The sequence below is a fragment of the Natator depressus genome, chromosome 2 (genome assembly GCF_965152275.1).
Source record: "Natator depressus isolate rNatDep1 chromosome 2, rNatDep2.hap1, whole genome shotgun sequence".
NCBI classification, from domain to species: domain Eukaryota; kingdom Metazoa; phylum Chordata; order Testudines; family Cheloniidae; genus Natator; species Natator depressus.
In genome coordinates this window covers 36,352,757-36,370,508 of record NC_134235.1, presented here as the reverse complement: position 1 = coordinate 36,370,508, position 17,752 = coordinate 36,352,757, and the positions used below count along the sequence as shown (strand labels likewise).

Here is a 17,752-nt window from a genome sequence, read left to right as displayed (position 1 = left end):
GCAGCACATAGATGATCAATGTAAGAACAGTCCAAAGTTAAATTTATCAAATTAAACCTATGGACCATTGTTCTAACTGCAATATTACATTTGAAAATAATTCAGTAACTCTCACATTTTTAATTTGCTTTAAAATGCAGCCAAAATACAACAGCCAGTATTGTTATGCTGCAGGAATGAGGGAGACTTGTTGCATAACGTGCATTCGGGAAGCTACAGGCTACATAGTGCCTTGATTGTATAACTAAAATCTCTTTCAATTGTTAATGGTAAAACTTCATCATCTAAATATAGAATGTTTAAAGAACAAAAATCATTTTCAGTTTTATATATCACCAGATATTGCAACCTTGTTTTAGGAGGGAAACAGAGGGGAAAATTGTTTAGGAGACAGTGCTGGGCCACAAAAACAAGCAGCCATACTTTTATCAGAAGTGGGATTTCAGGCTGAATGACTCAAAACTGAAAAGCCAGTCAGCCTCTGGGATGAATAGGTCACTGCACCACTTTGCCTGCATTTCCCAAAAACTGATTATTTCCCCTCTCCATCTATCAGTACAGCAGCCACAACATTTCCAGGTGCTTCCCCCACAGTCTATCCAGCCTTCTGGTTTTATGCCGAGAAACTCATTAAGCATCACACTATATAGCTCTTGCTTCATATTGTGCCTGAAGCCATACTGTTTAGGGTAGCAATCTTGGCAGATATAAGCTGTCTCACCCTGCTTTGACTGAATCACTGGCCCTGCACAGTGGTGCAGTTTTTCAGCAGATATTAAAAACTGAGGTACTGGTCACTCCTGGGAACAATACCTTTTTGCAGGAGTGGGACTGTTCTGATCACATTACATTCTGGCTGCCTATTTTCCCACCGTAACAAAATACGGTACTGGATACCTTAAAATTCTTTGCAACATTTCTATGTACTGTTAAATAGCTCCAGAGTTCTATCCTACAGATGGGCACATTTCAGAAGTGGGTGAAACAGTCCTGACAGCAAAGCCTGTGAAATGCTATATAAGTAATCCATTTTCATAAAAGGAAAAAAAATATACAAATGAGATGGACCACTATGTGTCCAGTAGGAAGTAAAAAGAGGGAGCCTCTAAAAAAAAAAAAGCCCTCTGTCATTATACCACTGAATAAAAGCAAAAACAATTTTTTCTTTAAAGTACTTTTTAAAAGGTGACCAAGAAAGGTCAGGGTGGAAGAAAAGGTCTCCACACTTTGCTTCTTTATGCAGTATAAAGGAAGCCTGAAATTTGGGGAGGGGTAATTTTTTTTCCATTAGAAATTCAGATTTTTGTCTACCCTCTTTAACCTGGAAGACTCTACAGGCAAGTGTTATGAATAAGAAATCAGACACAATATAAATGAAATCTGAGAGGGGAAGCTATTTTTATTTGAAATGTTTAAAACATGTTGTGTTTGGATAACAGTTAAGAAACACTAGAGAAAAGTGTCAAAGATTTGACATCTTCAACCCCTTAATATTAAGGGATGAGAAAGCTCATAATCCATATTTCAGACCTATGAGTGCAGCAAAATCCGGGAAGCAGAGACTTGATATTTTTGGTATTTCAAAAGAACAAGCAGCCGGTTTTGGGGTCTTCTTTGAGGTGGGGGTTAAGTTTTCAGGAACTTTACACAAAATAGAGAAGACAATTTTGCATGTCACCTATGAAGGGTGATTTAAAATTCAATCTAGTTGTAAAAATTGAACAATTCTTAAATAATCTGTAGGAAATCTTCATTTTACCTGTTTGTTATGGGGCCAGATCGTCCTCTTACCTAAATAAATAGCAAGACTCATTGACTTTAATGGTGGCTGAATCAGGCCAATAGCTTGTGACCAAGGAAGTGCCACTCAGGTAAATGCATGAAGGTGGCTAAGCATTTTGACGATTGTATTAAGATAAGTTATTAGAAAATTTAGTGCAACACAGACACTTATTTGTACATATTACGTAGTGTCAAACTGCAAGGGGGTGAAGTTTAATACTAAACGCCAATTAAATTATTTGTTTAGTCTGTGATCACTCCCAACCAGCAGCAGGGCCTCATTGCACTAAGAGTTTGGAGAAACATACAGAAAGACAACTTCGGTCTCAAAGAACTTACAAACTTACAAAAAGACAAGAGATATAAAATGTGTGTGAAAGGGATATAGCATATAAGTAGTCAGGGCAATGACAAGCATAAGTCTTATAAGTTTTTATATATATAAAAACTGAACAAAGACTTGGACTTACTATCGCTCTGATTTTTATATATATGTTATATCCTTCTCCGACGTCTTATGTTTTTTGTCATCTATTTTTATGACAAGAACTTCATTTTAGGTTTAAGGATATTTTGAGAGAGTTCCATTCCAGCTGGATAGGAAAAATGCGTTTCATTCCACAGGCTAGTAGGGGGGAAGGAGGTGGGATCGGAAAGAACTGCTGAAGCAGGAGTGGATAAAGTGCAAGGGAACCTGAGGGGGAAGAGAGAAGATGGCAAGCAAAATAATAAGCAGGGAGAATTAGATTAGGCAGATGAAGAGATGCTGCAGCAGGAGAGGTTCAAGATGAAGGGACCAACAACTACTAGCAATACAGCACATGAAAAAAGAAATCCAGAGTCTAAGATTGAGCTGAGTGAATGATGTCAAGAGGCAATGCAGGATCCTCCTGGCTATTACTGCTGATTCCCATTTGGAAGGGAGGCTGCCAAGGCTCGTGTCCTGGGAAGTGACGAAGAAGTCTGTTTTACATTAAAGCACTACTGGAATACAGTAATAATGGTCCTAAATTACCCACATCTTCGGCTGTGGCTAGTACTGACTGCTTTGAGTAAAGAGCAGCAAACAGCTTGTGCATGTGTGTTTTTCTACACAATATTTTATATTAAAAGATTAACCTGAGAAATTACGAAAGTCTCCCACCTTCATGCTTCCATCTGCTAAGTTACAATTCTATTGTCACAAACTAAATCAGCAAAACTCAACGTCATACAGCAGTGATCAATTGCTTCTGTTGATTCAGCAAAGAGGTATTAAAAACAGCAAAACATTTTGAAAACTCCCTTTGTAACTGGTATTCTTTAGTAAAACCATTTTAGCTATGTATGGTATTACAACAAATTCATTGCAGTTGTCTTTTAAAACTTGCAGTTTCAGGTTCTTACTGCACTCCTCCTACAGTTTGACCAGCCTTTAAAAAATAAATAAATAAATAAATAAATAAAAAGGCATTTGGGAGCATTAACCTATTCCTAATGTAAAATGTTTTTGAAAAATACAAAATGAAATGAGAAAACCAACTGGAAGAGGAGGGGTAGAAGACACTTTGGAAAGATCATTTCTGCCAGGAGAAGGGAGCTGGAGCAATAGGGCCTGGGGAGAGCCTGAACCAAAAACCTGGAAAAACGAACAAACTAACGTAATTAATTTCCTCAATTATTTTTAAATCTACAAAGAAATCCTTAGGAGCCATTTTACAACATAGTTTTGGTGGGGGTTTTTGGGTAACAATCTTGTCCCAATCCACATCTATCAAACTAATAAGTACAAAGAAAGACAATGCATGCAAAATATACCATTATCTTAATCAAAGGCCCATTTTGTAACTGCAATAAGATGAATTGTGTAGTAGTGTTGATAAATGCACAAACTGTTTGCATTTGAAGCATTTCTCCTCAAGCCCCAACACACCTAAGATGTACAGCCTGTCGTGTCTTAAGATTTAATCATCAAGACTTGGCAGGGGTAGGGGTGGGGGGAGAGCACTCTCTCATTCATCAGTAGGAAAGTTCCCTGGGCAAACGGGGACCAGCAACAACAGAATGAAATGCAGAATTGAGACAGTTCTGCTTTGCTAAAAGACTTATGTTTCTCAACAGGCATGGTAAAGGCAAACTCCATATTTAAGTTCTGCTCTGCAATTAGATTCCCACACAGGCAGTTTTTTGAACTTATGTACATCCAACTGCAGCATCAGGACCTTAGTAAACATTAGCTAACGATGAAGGATACAAAAGATAGGGCTGGTCAGCAGGATTGAGGAACTACATCTTAATAAGCCTCACAACTTCCCCAACAAGTGCTATGTTTGAATCTCAGATGGGTTGGAGGTGCATTTGTAGTATGGACTTTGAGTAAACAGATTTAGCTCTTCAGAAACATTTTTCAAACTGTGTTACAAATCTTTAGTGTCACTTCTTTTGAAGGTGAATGTCATATCCTATGTGGTTTACGTTCTACAACCTGTGGTTTTCACATAGAAGCCACTCAAAGAAGCAAAAATGAGAAAAACTTCAAGATTAAATGAACAATCCTTCAGATCCTGATTTTGTTTTGGAATAGCTAATCACCATCCTGAGCATTATGCTTGTACCTTGCATCTCCTTTCCCACTTTTTGATTGCGTCTTTATAGATCAGCATTTCAAACATGTAACAGACATCATCCTGCCACATACAGGACCTAGTTGTCTTACAACTCAAAATGCGTGAATAGTGATAAAGCCGACTACATATTTATCTATGCTCTTGTATAAGCTTACAAATGACCAGTTTAAAACAATCATTATGAATGGAGGTGCTTCTCACATATTCACAACTTTCAGAAATTTTCCATGTTTTGTCTCAGAAAGTAGGTTTTTTGTGCAACAAAATCCTGTTATCTGTCTTCTGAATCAGTGGGTTGGTGCAGGTAAAATATTTCTCCAACTTAAAAGGTTCTGCCAAAAAAAGGATGGCGGGGGGAAAGAGGTTTAAAATTTGAAAGTGGATACTTGGTATGCAGGTGAGCCATTGCTTCAATGAATTATTTCAAAATTGGTTAATGACCACAGACTCTTCATTTGAGAGGGGTATTGCTCCAGGTTAGACACAATGCAGATACATGTACAATTTGAACTGCACACTTCTCAAACTTGTTAAAAGGCAGTCTTTGCCTAAGTTGTTTGTTACCTCAACTTCCATCTTCTTGTCCCCAGACAGTCCCCCAATCTATTCATTCTACCTACCTAAGTTTTATTCTACTGCCCACCACTGTAGTATATGACACCCAGATCCTCACAGGTATTTAGACTAAAGTCCATGGGGTAAATCTCTTTGAGATTCTCAGCCTGATTGCCTTCCATGTAAAAAGTCTCCTGCAAGAGAGACTTCATGGAGTCTCTGACATGGTTTTTTAAAATATTCTGTGCAATCTAAACCATTCTAAGGGGCAAGGAGGCTGCAGAGCTGATATGTGGTGCGGTGATAGAAATAGGCTATAACAGGAATGTTTTGCAAACTTAACTACCGAGGATGCTACGAGTGCAACCACTATAAAAGATGAGCATTCTGTCAGTTACCCTGAACCCCCATCTGTGATATATATAATACACATGCCCCACATTTAAGACAACATTATAATTACAAAGTCATAATTGTAAAAATAAGTATAGCTGCAACACACTGGAAAACTGTAGTATTTAGGTATACTGTTTGGGTGAAGCAATGTATAATTTACATTTATGTAAAAATTTCTTTCATTTTTGTATCTACTATATCCCTCTAAATAGTCTTTCTAGTTACTAAGAACATATGATCACACACAAAATCTGTTTTAAGCCTAACTTGTGGATTTATGGCACCAAATTTATCATGTTACAAATTCATTCAGCATGGCAACTAAAGCAACTGTCATCAGGAATTATTTTAATGTATGACTATATACTTAGTATGTTGAAACTAACCACATTAGTATACGTGATTAGTTGGTTATAGGTTTTAAGTTTTACAATGAATTAAAACATTGCAAAAATATCTGTACTAGTCACAAAAATCCTACTTTTGTATATGATCAAAATCTGAGTATTTTTCTGATTTACATATCTATCCTCAAGATGTGGCCAATATAATCTCAATCCATTGGGCTAATCTAGCAAGACTAGTAAACACAAAGTCTGATCCCAAAGGCAATCCTAAAACTGGAGGGTGGAGGGGAGGGAGGACAAGGGATTGGAGAATGTGTGTGACCAGCCTGCTACCCAGATAAACTCTTCCGCTGGCTCTGCTCAGCCACTTGCACCTCAGATCACACTTTAGGAAGTGTATGCATAGCCAATTATGCATGTGCTGTCCTCGAAATCAAGTTTGGGGTGCAGTGGCTGAGCAGAGCCTATTACTACTGACATTTAAGAATAGGCCTTCTCCCCCCAAACCCTTCATTCCCATTTTCAATCTCAGGTTTGAGATGCCACTCAGAAAAAGAATTCACAGTTTGTATCTGAACATCAGATTAGAAGTTTGTCCTTGAGGAAGGTACACAAAGTATGCATACAATGCAACTTCATTTTAAAAAAATCTTTAACAACCCAAGTGCTAACATGACTGCAGAAAAGTTGCATCAACCATACTTATTTGACAACCGAACTAGAGAACCAAGCTGTCCATGGACAAGTGTCAATTAAAAAATTTATTTTTGCAGTCTGAGGCTATGTCTACACTAGAAACTTCAAAGTGCTGCCGCTGAAGCACTCCCACGGCAGCGCTGAGAAGCGAGAGTGTGGTCATGCACTGGTAACCCACCTCCACGAGGGGAATAGCTCCGAGCGCTGGGAGCAGTGCTCCCAGCGCTCGGAGCCTGTCCACACTGTGCTCTTGCTGCGCTCAGGGGGGTGATTTTTCATCCTCCTGAGCCAGCAAGTTAGAGCGCTATAAAATGTAAATATGGAAAAGCCCTGAGCTTCTATACAAGTCCTTTACATAGTAAATTTTGTGACTACAGAACTAAAGAAAGTGCAGAGAGAGCTTTCTGAATATTTTAACTATAGTGGACTCTGTCAAGAATATAGCCAATAGCAGCTAAAACCGAGAAGTTGGTGAACTTGCTACATGACTTACCCTTAAAATAAAAAAAAAAACATAAGCCCTAATTCATCAGTGCATACGTCAACAATTGCTTTCAACCTGTGGTCCCCGGACCTCTAGGGGTCCGCAGACTATGTTTAAGATTTCCAAAGAGGTCCGGCACCTCATTCAACATTTTTTAGGGATCCACAAATGAAAAAATGTTGAAAACCGCAGCACTAACAGCTTGGAGTTTGGACAAAACGTCTCCTATTGGCAGGCTATTCCACAATTTTACATTATAGAGATTCTTGTAACTTTCTTCTGGAGTATCTGGTACTGTCTGACCACGATCATAGACAGGATACTGTGCTACACAGACCAAAGATCTCAACTGGTACAGAAAGGTCTTTATAGTACAAAGGTTCGCATACTGCTGCCTGCAGACCATTAGCAGTCTGAAGAGCTAGTGGTCATATGGCTTCTTGTCACCACCTCCTAAATTGCATTAGGGAGAACTACAAATATACTGAATATTTTCTAAGTCAGAAATTGCTGTAGTTGCCAGAGATGTTGTGTAATCATGAATGGATGAGGAGATGATCAACATGAGCATCTCTATTAAAACACAGTTTACCCTATGAAAGAACTCGAGAATTCCTTCTACCCCGATATAACGCGACCCAATAGAACACGAATTTGGATATAACGCGGTAAAGCAGCGCTCCAGGGGGGAGGGGTGCGGGGGGGCTGCACACTCTGGTGGATCAAAGCAAGTTCGATATAACGCGGTTTCACCTATAACGCAGTAAGATTTTTTGGCTCCCGAACACAGCATTATATTGGGAAAGAGGTGTACAAACCATTACAGAATTTGAACAATTTTTATCTTATCTTCAAAAAATAGTTCTATTATGCAGTTGTTTGTAATTAAGTACTGTTAAACCTTTTGGGATAAAATGGTGGATTTTGGCAACAAAGACTGGTAAAGGAAAAAAATTCTACAGGTATGCAAAGATAGCTCTGTTTCCAGAAAGTGATTATATAAGGATTAATTTAATACTAATAATCAATTACATACAAACTTGGGTCTGTTACAGACAGGGGCATACAAGTTTTATTGTTTACTGCCTAGAAACATAAGCTACAATCAATGGCCAATACCTAAAAATGTGTATGAAGTATTGTAAATAAAAGTTTATCATCCCACGTCATCACACCGTATTGGTTAGCTTTCACAACATACAGCAGTCTAAGAAATCAATATCCTTGATCTTCTAACAGCAGCATTATGAGGAGTTTTAAACATAAATTTCTAATTTGTTTTTTCAAAGGAGGGGATTGTTCCAAGACTAAGCTTTTCAGATACTGATACTTTCCTCAAGACAATAAATAGATACAGTAAGACCTCAGAGTTACCTCGGGAATGGAGGTTGTCCGTAACTCTGAAATGGTCTGCAACTCTGAACAAGACGTTACGGACTTCAGCGGAGGAGTTTGGGCTGCAGCTCCTGACTCTAGGGGCCGCCAGGACTCCCAGGCTTTAGATCGGGGTGGGGGGGGCACCCCACTGGAGCATCACTGCTTTAGATCTGGGGGGGGGGGGGAGCGCTGGAGCTTGAGGCTTCAGCTCCGCTGCTCCATTCTGGTTTCAGCCCCGCAGAGGGCGGCAGGATCAGGGCTTCAGCCTTCTGCTCCCAGTTTCGGGTGTTAGCTATGGGCGGGGTGGGGGGTGGGGGGAGCGCTGGGGCTGAAACCAGCACTCCCCTTGTAGCTAAAGCCCCAATCCCCAGCGCCCTCCACCCCCACCCAAAACCAGGAGCAGAGCTGCAGAGCTGAAGCTCCGATCCCCAGCATGTGCCCCCCACCCACACCGACACACAGAATCCATCCTGGCATTGGTCCCCTCAACCCCACACTGAAACCGGGAGCAGATCCGTGAGGCAAAAGCCCCAAGCCCCAGCACTCCACCCCGGTCTACAGCCCTGAGCCCCACTGCTCCCAAGGGTCAGAAGCCACAAGCCCCACTTCTGCCTGTAGCCCTGACCCCAAACACACACCCTGAGACTGCAGCCCCAACACAGTACATTATTTGCTTTTTTTGGTCTGCACTGCTGCCTCATTGAGGACTTTAGGTTTCACAGGGTGTCTGGTAGACTGGTAAATCCGTAACTCTGGTGTTCATATCTTTTAAATACAGTAGACCCTCGATGTTTTATCATAACTTATTACAGGAGGCAGACATGTCATTCCCATTAAAACTTCTGGATTAAGTTTTAATCCCATAGGCATTTAAGAGAGTAAGTCCTTCAAACAAAATCCCAACACAACTGACTTGTAACTAAAGTCTTGTCTACACAAGAAAGTTACAATGGGTAAAAGGCTAATTAGAGGTCATGGACCCACCAGTTCCCTGCCTCTCCCCAGATACCCTTTCTGCATCAGTGAAGGAGCGCCTGTGGAGCTATACTCTATGAGGTACACACTGCATCCATGGTGTCCAGCCCTGGACACATTAAAACGCTACAAAGCAAAGGGATACCCCAAGTATATTAATATCTTTACTGCCAACTGTCTCAGTAGCTAGGCACTTCTGTTTTAAAAATTAAAGCCATAAACTATTGTGTCACCTGTACTCTGCAGAAATAAAATTTCTAGATCATCAAGTTGCAGACTGCATCTTGAATTTTAATTTTTCCTATTTGGTCTGCAGAGGAGAAATTGTTTGGGGAAATCTCCAAGTCACCTATTTTTCTAACAAATATACCACTGCTCTGGAAAAGCTTCATTAGTTCAATTCATCCTAAACAAAGATGAGCAAATCAGCTAACCATTTCAAAAAATGAATCCTAATACGAGCCCCACATATTGCCTTCCTTTTAAACACTATCTTGTACTTTGTTTTCTCCAGAATAAACAGCTTCTAGACAACTACTGAATACCTTGAATAAGTTATTTTAACAATACTTCAACTTCTATGAGACAGTACTAAGGGACACCATCAAGGTGGACTCCAGTTATTTTCAAAAACAAAATTAAAAATCAATTTCAGGTACTACAGCTGTTCAAGTCCCCTTCCCAATTTTTGTGGGTTCTACAATCATTTCTTTAAAATCATTTCTTTCCTTTCCCCTGTTATTGCGTGAAATGCCTACTCAGATAAAGAGGAGACTAATTATGTTGGGGTAAATTAGTGCAAACTATATGCTAACTGCAGTCAAATTCACAAAGTGAAAAGATTTTTCCTCAAATTTCAGGTGTTATTTGTAACAATAGGAGATAAAACATTTTCAGAAAACAGTGCTCTTTTAATTGACTTTGCCTCTTTCATACATTGTATCTGCTGCTCTAAATTTACACTGGTTAAATGCCTTATTTTAAGATCTGAGACCATCCAATATCTTGATTCACAGGAGAGTTACATGTGTAAATTCCTCATGCTTCAACAGGAAATATATCCCAAATATTAAATTTAAACACTTGATACTCATCCATTTATGATTTCAGGAGACCAATATAATGTAGGGGTTTTTTTTGCAGAGTATTACAGTGGGCTGTCAAAATGGGATTCTGCTCACAAAAATCAGATCGAGAAGCAATTAAAAGCTGCAGTGGGGATGGAGAAAAGTGACTTTGCCTGCTGACAGTATTCATGGTAGACAGAATAGCAAGTCTAGAAAAAGAAAAGCAAACTCTATAAAATGGAAAAAAGATGTGGAAAAGCATCTTACAGCTCAACAGGGATTTCTAAATGCATATTTATGTGAAATCACAAGTATAAAGCTATCTAGGCCCTGTTATATTGTCACATTACAGCGATAAGTAGTACTGCTATAAACAAAAATGAATTGGCATTTCCTGAATAACACCCACCACACAAACCCTATTTATGAACCCCTTTGAATTCAGTGTTACAAGTTCTGATACACATTTACCACATTTCTAGTAAAATTATGTTTGTGAAGAGGATACTTACAATTTTCTGCTCAGATCAAGAAGACACTTGATTCAACAGAAGTCACTGCTTAATAGCACTTTTACAGCTTTTTTTCTATGTATTAATTACCACTTTTTTTGAAGCTTCCTGTACTAAATAAAAAAGTCTTAAGGGCTGGTGCTGTGGTAAAATAAATTTAGGAAGTGCCAGTAGGACTGAAGGGTCATATTCAGTACAGATAACTGAGGGGCACACACCTTGTAATTCTTGTAGACCAAGGTAATTGCATTTGCACATACTGGGAGCTTCTTGAATTCCTTCATTCCAGGCCACAAGCTCCCCTTGTGCCATTCATCTCTTTCAGCAGCACCACACAACTTCCTCCAACCCCTCCCTCATGTTGGGACTATGTGTACCCTCCTATACTACCACTACAACACACCAGGATCCCTCAACCTCCGCCCTGCCAGGGGCCCGTATACCTCCCATTCTCCATCTTCCCATACCAGAGTTCCCCAATCTTCTCCTCGTGCCAGCTGTCAGTTCTCTGTGCTCTCCCATTACTCCTTCCCCCTATGTCAGAGGTTGTGTGTTCTCCCCATACCAGGGTCTCCTAATCGCTCCACACTAGAGGGTCCAGAGTGCTCTCCCCATTTGTCCGCCCACATTCCAGAATCCCCCATTCTACCACCCATAGGAGGGGCTCTGTGCACATCTGCTTTCCCCATTCCTCCTCTTCCACCATACCAGAGTACCCTACACTTAACGCCTCTTTCCCTACCCCTTCCAGTGTCCCCCATTCATCCTACCCCCAGGGGCTGTGCTCACACTCCTATTACCCCCACTGTTATTTTTCCTTGTCTGGGAGGAAAAAGTCATTCAATGTATTAAGATGTTAAGCTCTGCTGGGAGGACACACAGAGATGAGCCAAGTATATTGTTATGCTGGAAGGCATTAATGGGTGTCATCAACCTGTTTGATATATAAATAATTGCAGAGGTGCTTTTCTAATTGGATAGCTGAGACGCCATATATCCACCATTTTTCCCCTCTCATTTTTCCAATTTTCCCCCAAATTACTAGAATTCTGGCAACTGACCCCGAGCACTTTTCTTGTTATTTTGGAATTGATCAAATGTGGTGTTCAAAACTTACTGCATTACTGAGAAACAGAGAAATGCAGGTTAGCTGAATGTAAGGCCTTCACAAGCTCAGCCAATAAACAAGACAGGTGATGTGTAAAAGAAAAACCTGGAGCATTCCTTCAATACACTTGGAGCAATGTGCGTAATTACATGCTGAATAACAATCTCATCATATTTTTTAAAAACATGCTGGCTCTTTCAAGATCAAAAAATCTTCATATACCAGAAGTTAGGTGAAGAAATGGAAATATCCCAGCACTGTATCAGTGCTCACCTTCTCCTGCAGGAAGCAACTACATGCCATACAAGAACGCATTACTGTGAAGGAGGTCAATCTCCCAGCAGTAGTTATGCCGCCTCTTTTGGGAAGCACATGACAAACAGTGTCCTTCCTGTAAGATGTGTCACCGGGTCACTCCAAAAAAGTTACACCCAACTGACAAGCTTCAGGTCAGGGCCCCCTTTTATCACTACAAATCTCTCCTCTCTGTTTAAGGTCAAAGATGAAGCAGTTTGGGTGTAATATGATCCTTAAAATGACTTACTTTGCTCACTGTAAACATTAAGCCCCCTGAATCTCAAATGTTGTTTAATGGAGGCATTTCAGCACTCTCTCTTTTCCCACTCCAAATTACTCAGTGAGACATGATCATGGAAGCAGCCTAGATCTATGCTCAAACCTGGGAGGCAGCAAAGGATGTAAGTCCATAACCAAAGGCCCATACAGCCTGATAAGAAAGGAGATTACTTGGATTTCCACCCTATAACTAAATCTAGGACTTCTCTATTATTAACCACAAACAATTTGACAGGGAATTAATATAAGCTGAGAATTTATCAATTCAGATCCTATTGAGATTTTATATTTGTGAAATTTACTAGCTGCAGAAAACTCTATTAAAGGATAAGAAGAAGACAACAGAGAATTCTAAGATGCCTCACACCTCTTGACATTTAAATAAAAGGTTTCCTTTCTTCCCCAGGCTGTTTTAGTTTCTTCATAACTTGCATTTTTCTCACCGTATTCTAAAATATAATTGTAAAGTTTCCAAACACCACACTCAAAGATGCAATGTGTTTCCATGTCTCTCTCCCCTGCCTGAGCTACCACAGTCAGTACTTTACAGAACAGCCCTTTTCAAAATAAAAGCCTAAAACCTAGTATAGACATTTATATTTATCCCACTTTATACTTCCCTCCCCGTCCTTGTGTATGTTCTATCATTTTCACCCCCTACCTCCCAACTGCATCGTCTGTCAATTCATCGTTGATTTATATGGACAAATTTTTGCTCCTCCTCAGCCTCAGCCCAGGAGTAATGATAACCCACTTCTCAGATGGGGAGCCTGGTACAACCCTGGTGCCCCCTGACCAGTGAAAGCTGGGCGGAGAGAGGCGGGGAAGGGAGCGAGACACTCACTCGCAGAGGTCACGATCTCCCAGCACCCAGAGTCTGCGGTGTCCGGGGACTATAAGGAAATGACCATGTTTTAAACCGTGCAGCTAGGCGCCTCCCCTCGCCGTCCCCGCAGAGAGGGGGCAGGGAGAGAGAGAGTTGACCCACCCCTCTGATAACCCGCTTCTCTGCCCGGTGTCCAGTGTAACTCTTCAAAAGCCCCGCGGACACCCACACGGCGAGGCTCCCTCCCCTTCCCAGAGCCCCGCCACACGCCGCGCTCCGGCCGCCAGACACATGGGCCCGGCCCCTCCCCTCACACACGGGGGCCGGGCCGCGCCCCTCCCCTCTCCGCCTTGCGTCCCCCTCAGCCACATGGGCCTCCCCTCACCGGTCATTAAGCTGGTCCTCGGTGCCCGGCAGCGGGTGCACCACGAAGTGGATCGATGTCATGTTGCGCTCCCCCCCCCAGAGGCAGGCAGAGGCCAGGCACACAATGGGGGTGGGGGGGGCTCGGCGTCTCCCCCGGGGCGGCGGGGGCGCTCGCACCCGCAGGCAGAGTCCTTCCCTCACCGCAGCAACGCGACGCGGAGCGGGGTGCGGGGGCCCGCGACGGCAGCGTCAGGAAAAGACTCGCTCCGCGCCGCACTCACACACGCACCGCCATCTTAACTTCCAGCGGCCCCTTCTCCTTTCTCCCTCCCCTCCTCCTTGCGCCGCGCCGGGCTGGGCGGGGCGCTGACTGACCGACCGCGATGTAAGGCACGCGCTTACTGGCGCCTCGGAGGCCTATCGGCAGTGTGTCTGTAAGGTCGTAGCGGATTGGGCCAGCTAGTCTGTAAAGCGCGAGTACGTCGGACGTGAAGTACGTCGAGACCACGTGCTCCTGGGAGAAGCGGTGGGGGGTGGGGTTGCGGCGCGGTGCCCGCTCCGGCACGGGGGAGGGGAAGAGGGTGCGGCGGCGTGGCTCGCTATGGCGGGCGGGGGGCCGGCCGGCCGGTCCGCCCGGTCACCCGTGGTCGGCTCCCGGCGGCAGCTTGAGGCTTCTTCCGGCCTGGCGCGTCTGGGCGCTGGTCCGCCCCAGTGCTGCCTGGAGGGCTGTGCCGAGAGGGCGACCCCGGCACTGGCAGGTCGGGGTTCGGGGCCTCCGCTCTGCATCCGCCTCGGGTGGCGTCTCCCGGGGAACGCTGGGAGCCCAGGCCGGCGGCGGCTGGAAGGCGTTGCCGCACGGGAGGGGCGGGCTGCCCGCAGCAGGGGCCGGACTCATCGTCTCCTCTGCCCCCCGGGGGGGCTAACGTCAACAGGCGCTAACTAACGACACTGACCACGGTGGTCTGGACGCTTAAATACTTGTGAGTGGACCAGGCTAGCGGTTGCAGTCGCGTTTGCCAGCTAACCAGTAGATAATACGGCGACAACCGAGTCCAGAAAAGGCCTACTCTCTGGCTTGGGATGTCTTGCAGACTTTTCCAACCATCAGGATAGCAGGAAAGAATACTCTTTTTCTTTCCTTGCCCCAAGCAGCTGTAGTGTGTGGACAGTTTAGCCCTGTTTCAGTCATGTTCGCTGGACAGGGAGGGTGAGCCCGAAACATAACTGAAGTGGTGTTAAAAGCTATCCACAGCCGCTTTGGGGAGGGGAGCGATATTCAGTCTTGACTGTGGATCGAGCCTGAGATGTTGCCTTTCAGCATCTAGCATAAGCTTACTGTTGCTGTACCCATTTGTAAGGATCAATAACTGCACTTTGCAAAGACAGCGAGAGGGATACTTTCACCAGCACTAGAGTCAGTTAAATAGGATTTCCCTCCCCACGATTGCAAACTACATGTATTTTCAACTTGTGTAATCAAGTGCACTGACTTGTCACAATTTAAAAAGCATTTGTTTAAAACATTTAGATCATTCACACCCTGGGTTGCCAACATGGAAAATTGTAATTTAGTTGGTCAGCAGTTATAGTGCTTGCTGTTTTGTTCATTTGATCAAAAAGTTTCACTTCGGTTTATTTTTTTTATTGATCATGCTTCCACACACCAGAACAATGTTGCAATGTGTAGTTGCAAAATCATAGGGCTTTTTTTTTTTTTTAAAGTAGGAATTTCCACAGTGGAATAAATATGTGGTCTACTAGTCTAGTGTGCTATTTCCAACACAAGCCACAGCTGTGTGTTTCAGAGAGTGGTGTAAGAACCCTGCAGTAGCATATGTGAGGGGAGAGATTCCACATAGTTCTCAGCCTGATCTATTAGGTATTAAATGTTGCGCTGTAAGGCTTAAGTCAATATCCCCTTCCAAAAATTCTTGATCTCCATGAATATCCGATCCTTTGTCCATATTAAAACAACCTTCCTCTAGCATTTAACAAAAGGGTGTTATAAAAATGTCTTTACAAAACCGAAGTTTTGTCCAGCTCTCTCTAACATCTCATCTACACAATGATATCCTCCCCTCCCTTGCTGGCTTATGATGAAAATGGCTCAGTAGACTGTGACCCTTGTCTCTAGAGAAAGAAGGGTTACGTGGAGTATCACAGTGAGCCTCTGAGGCTAGCGAAATCCACCAGGAAACGCGGGACCCACGGAGGCAAGGACAGAGCTTTGTCACAACTGGTGTCAGGAGTGGGACTTCATTCACAGCGTGGCGGAAGAAAGAGGTTTAAAAAAAAAAAAGTGTACTGGGGTTTTGGATTTTTTTGTTTGTTTGTTTGCTTCGTACCACAATGGAGGAGGTGGTAAGAGCTCTGGTACAAGCCACGGCAGCCCAGCAGGAGGCCACCCGGGTTCAGACAATGGCACAACAGAAGTCTATGCGGCTACAGCAGGAAACCAATCAATTATTTATGAGCCAGGCGACCCAAGATCGTGCCCTCTTGAGAGAGGTGGTGGACCAGCTGAAGATCCTCACCTCCCAGGCCCGGGGGTCCGACGGGACACGAACCCTGAGGGCCGCTGGTTGTCTGCCAAAGATGACGTCAGGAGATGACGTAGAGGCATATCTCCTCTCATTCGAAAGGACTGCTCAGCGTGAGGCGTGGGCCAGCATTCTCAACCCTTTTTTGTGTGGAGAGGCCCAGAAGGCCTACTTTGACTTGCCTGCCATGGATGCCACTGACTATACCCGTCTGAAGGCAGAGATCCTAGCACAATCAGGGGTAATGGCAGTGGTAAGGGCCCATGAGTGGAAATACCAGGAAAACAAACCCCTGAGGTCCCAGCTATTCAACCTCATACACCTCGCACAGAAGTGGTTACACCCGGAGGTGTGCAGGCCGGAGGAGATTTTGGAGACCCTGGTCATCGACCATTACAGGCGGGGACTGCCGTCAATTCTCCGCAAATGGGTAGGCCAGAACGATCCATCCACGTACAACGAGATGATCACACTGGTAGAAAGACGGATGACAGCCAGGGAACTGACCCGACTACCCAAGGAAGGCCCCTTTCAAAGCAAGCACCCAACCCCAACCCTGGAAGGTTGGGCAGCCAAACCCCTGGGGAGTCCTAGGTGGAAGAAGGGTGGGGCCGAAAACGAGCGGGGACCCCAGAAGGAAGGGATTGGCCTGAGTGGGGGGAACCCTGGGACTAAACCCTCTAACTCCCAGGATAGGGGAGTGATTAAAAGCAATTGTAGATGTTATGCATGTGGGGAGTGGGGACACATAGCAGCACAGTGTCCCAGCATCAAGGAGCCTATGCAATGTAACTTGGGGGATTGGGAGGTCCCATGCTCCCTTATCCACCTCGCAGGGGTCGCATTAGCCCCGCATAATTACACCAGGCCAGTGAGGATAAATGGAGCAGAGACTACAGCGCTTGTGGACTCTGGGAGTGCTATCACCCTCATACATGAAGATGTCCGACGATACTGCACCTCTTGTCCGGAGTGTCAGTTACATAGCCCTCGCCCGCACTTGCGGGCTCCTTTGATACCTCTTCCAATAATAGAGGTTCCTTTCGAATGGATAGCCATGGATCTGGTAGGGCCTCTAGGAGGGCCCCAACATGTGCTTGTTGTACTGGACTATGCAAGCCGGTACCCGGAAGTTGTTTCCCTGCGCAACACAGCTTCCAAGACAATAGCTAAGGAGCTAGTACAGATCTTTGCCCGGGTTGGGCTACCCAAGGAGACATTGACTGATCAAGGGACACCTTTCTTGTCCAAGTTGATGAAAGATCTCTGTTCATTGCTTCATATATAAGCCCTACGGACGTCTGTATACCACCCGCAAACAGATGGCCTTGTGGAAAGGTTCAATAGGACCCTCAAGGCCATGATCAGGAAAGCGGTGAGCCGGGATGGGAAAGATTGGGATACCCTATTGCCTTACCTCATGTTCGCCATCCAGGAGGTTCCGCAAGCCTCCACTGGTTTCTCTCCATTCGAACTACTATATGGGCGCCACCCTCGGGGCATATTGGATATAGCCAGAGAAGCCTGGGAAGAGGAGCC

At 43.9% G+C, this 17,752-nt stretch overlaps 2 protein-coding genes across 2 annotated transcripts in view; one reads left to right on the top strand and one right to left on the bottom strand.

Annotated features, from left to right (window-relative positions):
• UBR5 (ubiquitin protein ligase E3 component n-recognin 5) overlaps positions 1 to 13,797 on the bottom strand; it is a 138,397-nt gene extending 124,600 nt beyond the window's left edge. Inside the window, exon 1 of the mRNA XM_074944009.1 lies at positions 13,693 to 13,797. Within this exon, the coding sequence (XP_074800110.1) occupies positions 13,693 to 13,754 (62 nt within the window). The 5' untranslated portion in view covers positions 13,755 to 13,797. The remainder of the gene's footprint in view (positions 1 to 13,692) is intronic.
• Positions 13,798 to 14,460: 663 nt separating this feature from the next.
• The window catches only part of ODF1 (outer dense fiber of sperm tails 1), a 72,024-nt gene continuing 68,732 nt past the window's right edge, over positions 14,461 to 17,752 (top strand). Inside the window, exon 1 of the transcript XR_012637728.1 lies at positions 14,461 to 14,653. The gene's annotated coding sequence lies outside the window, so the exon portion shown is untranslated. The remainder of the gene's footprint in view (positions 14,654 to 17,752) is intronic.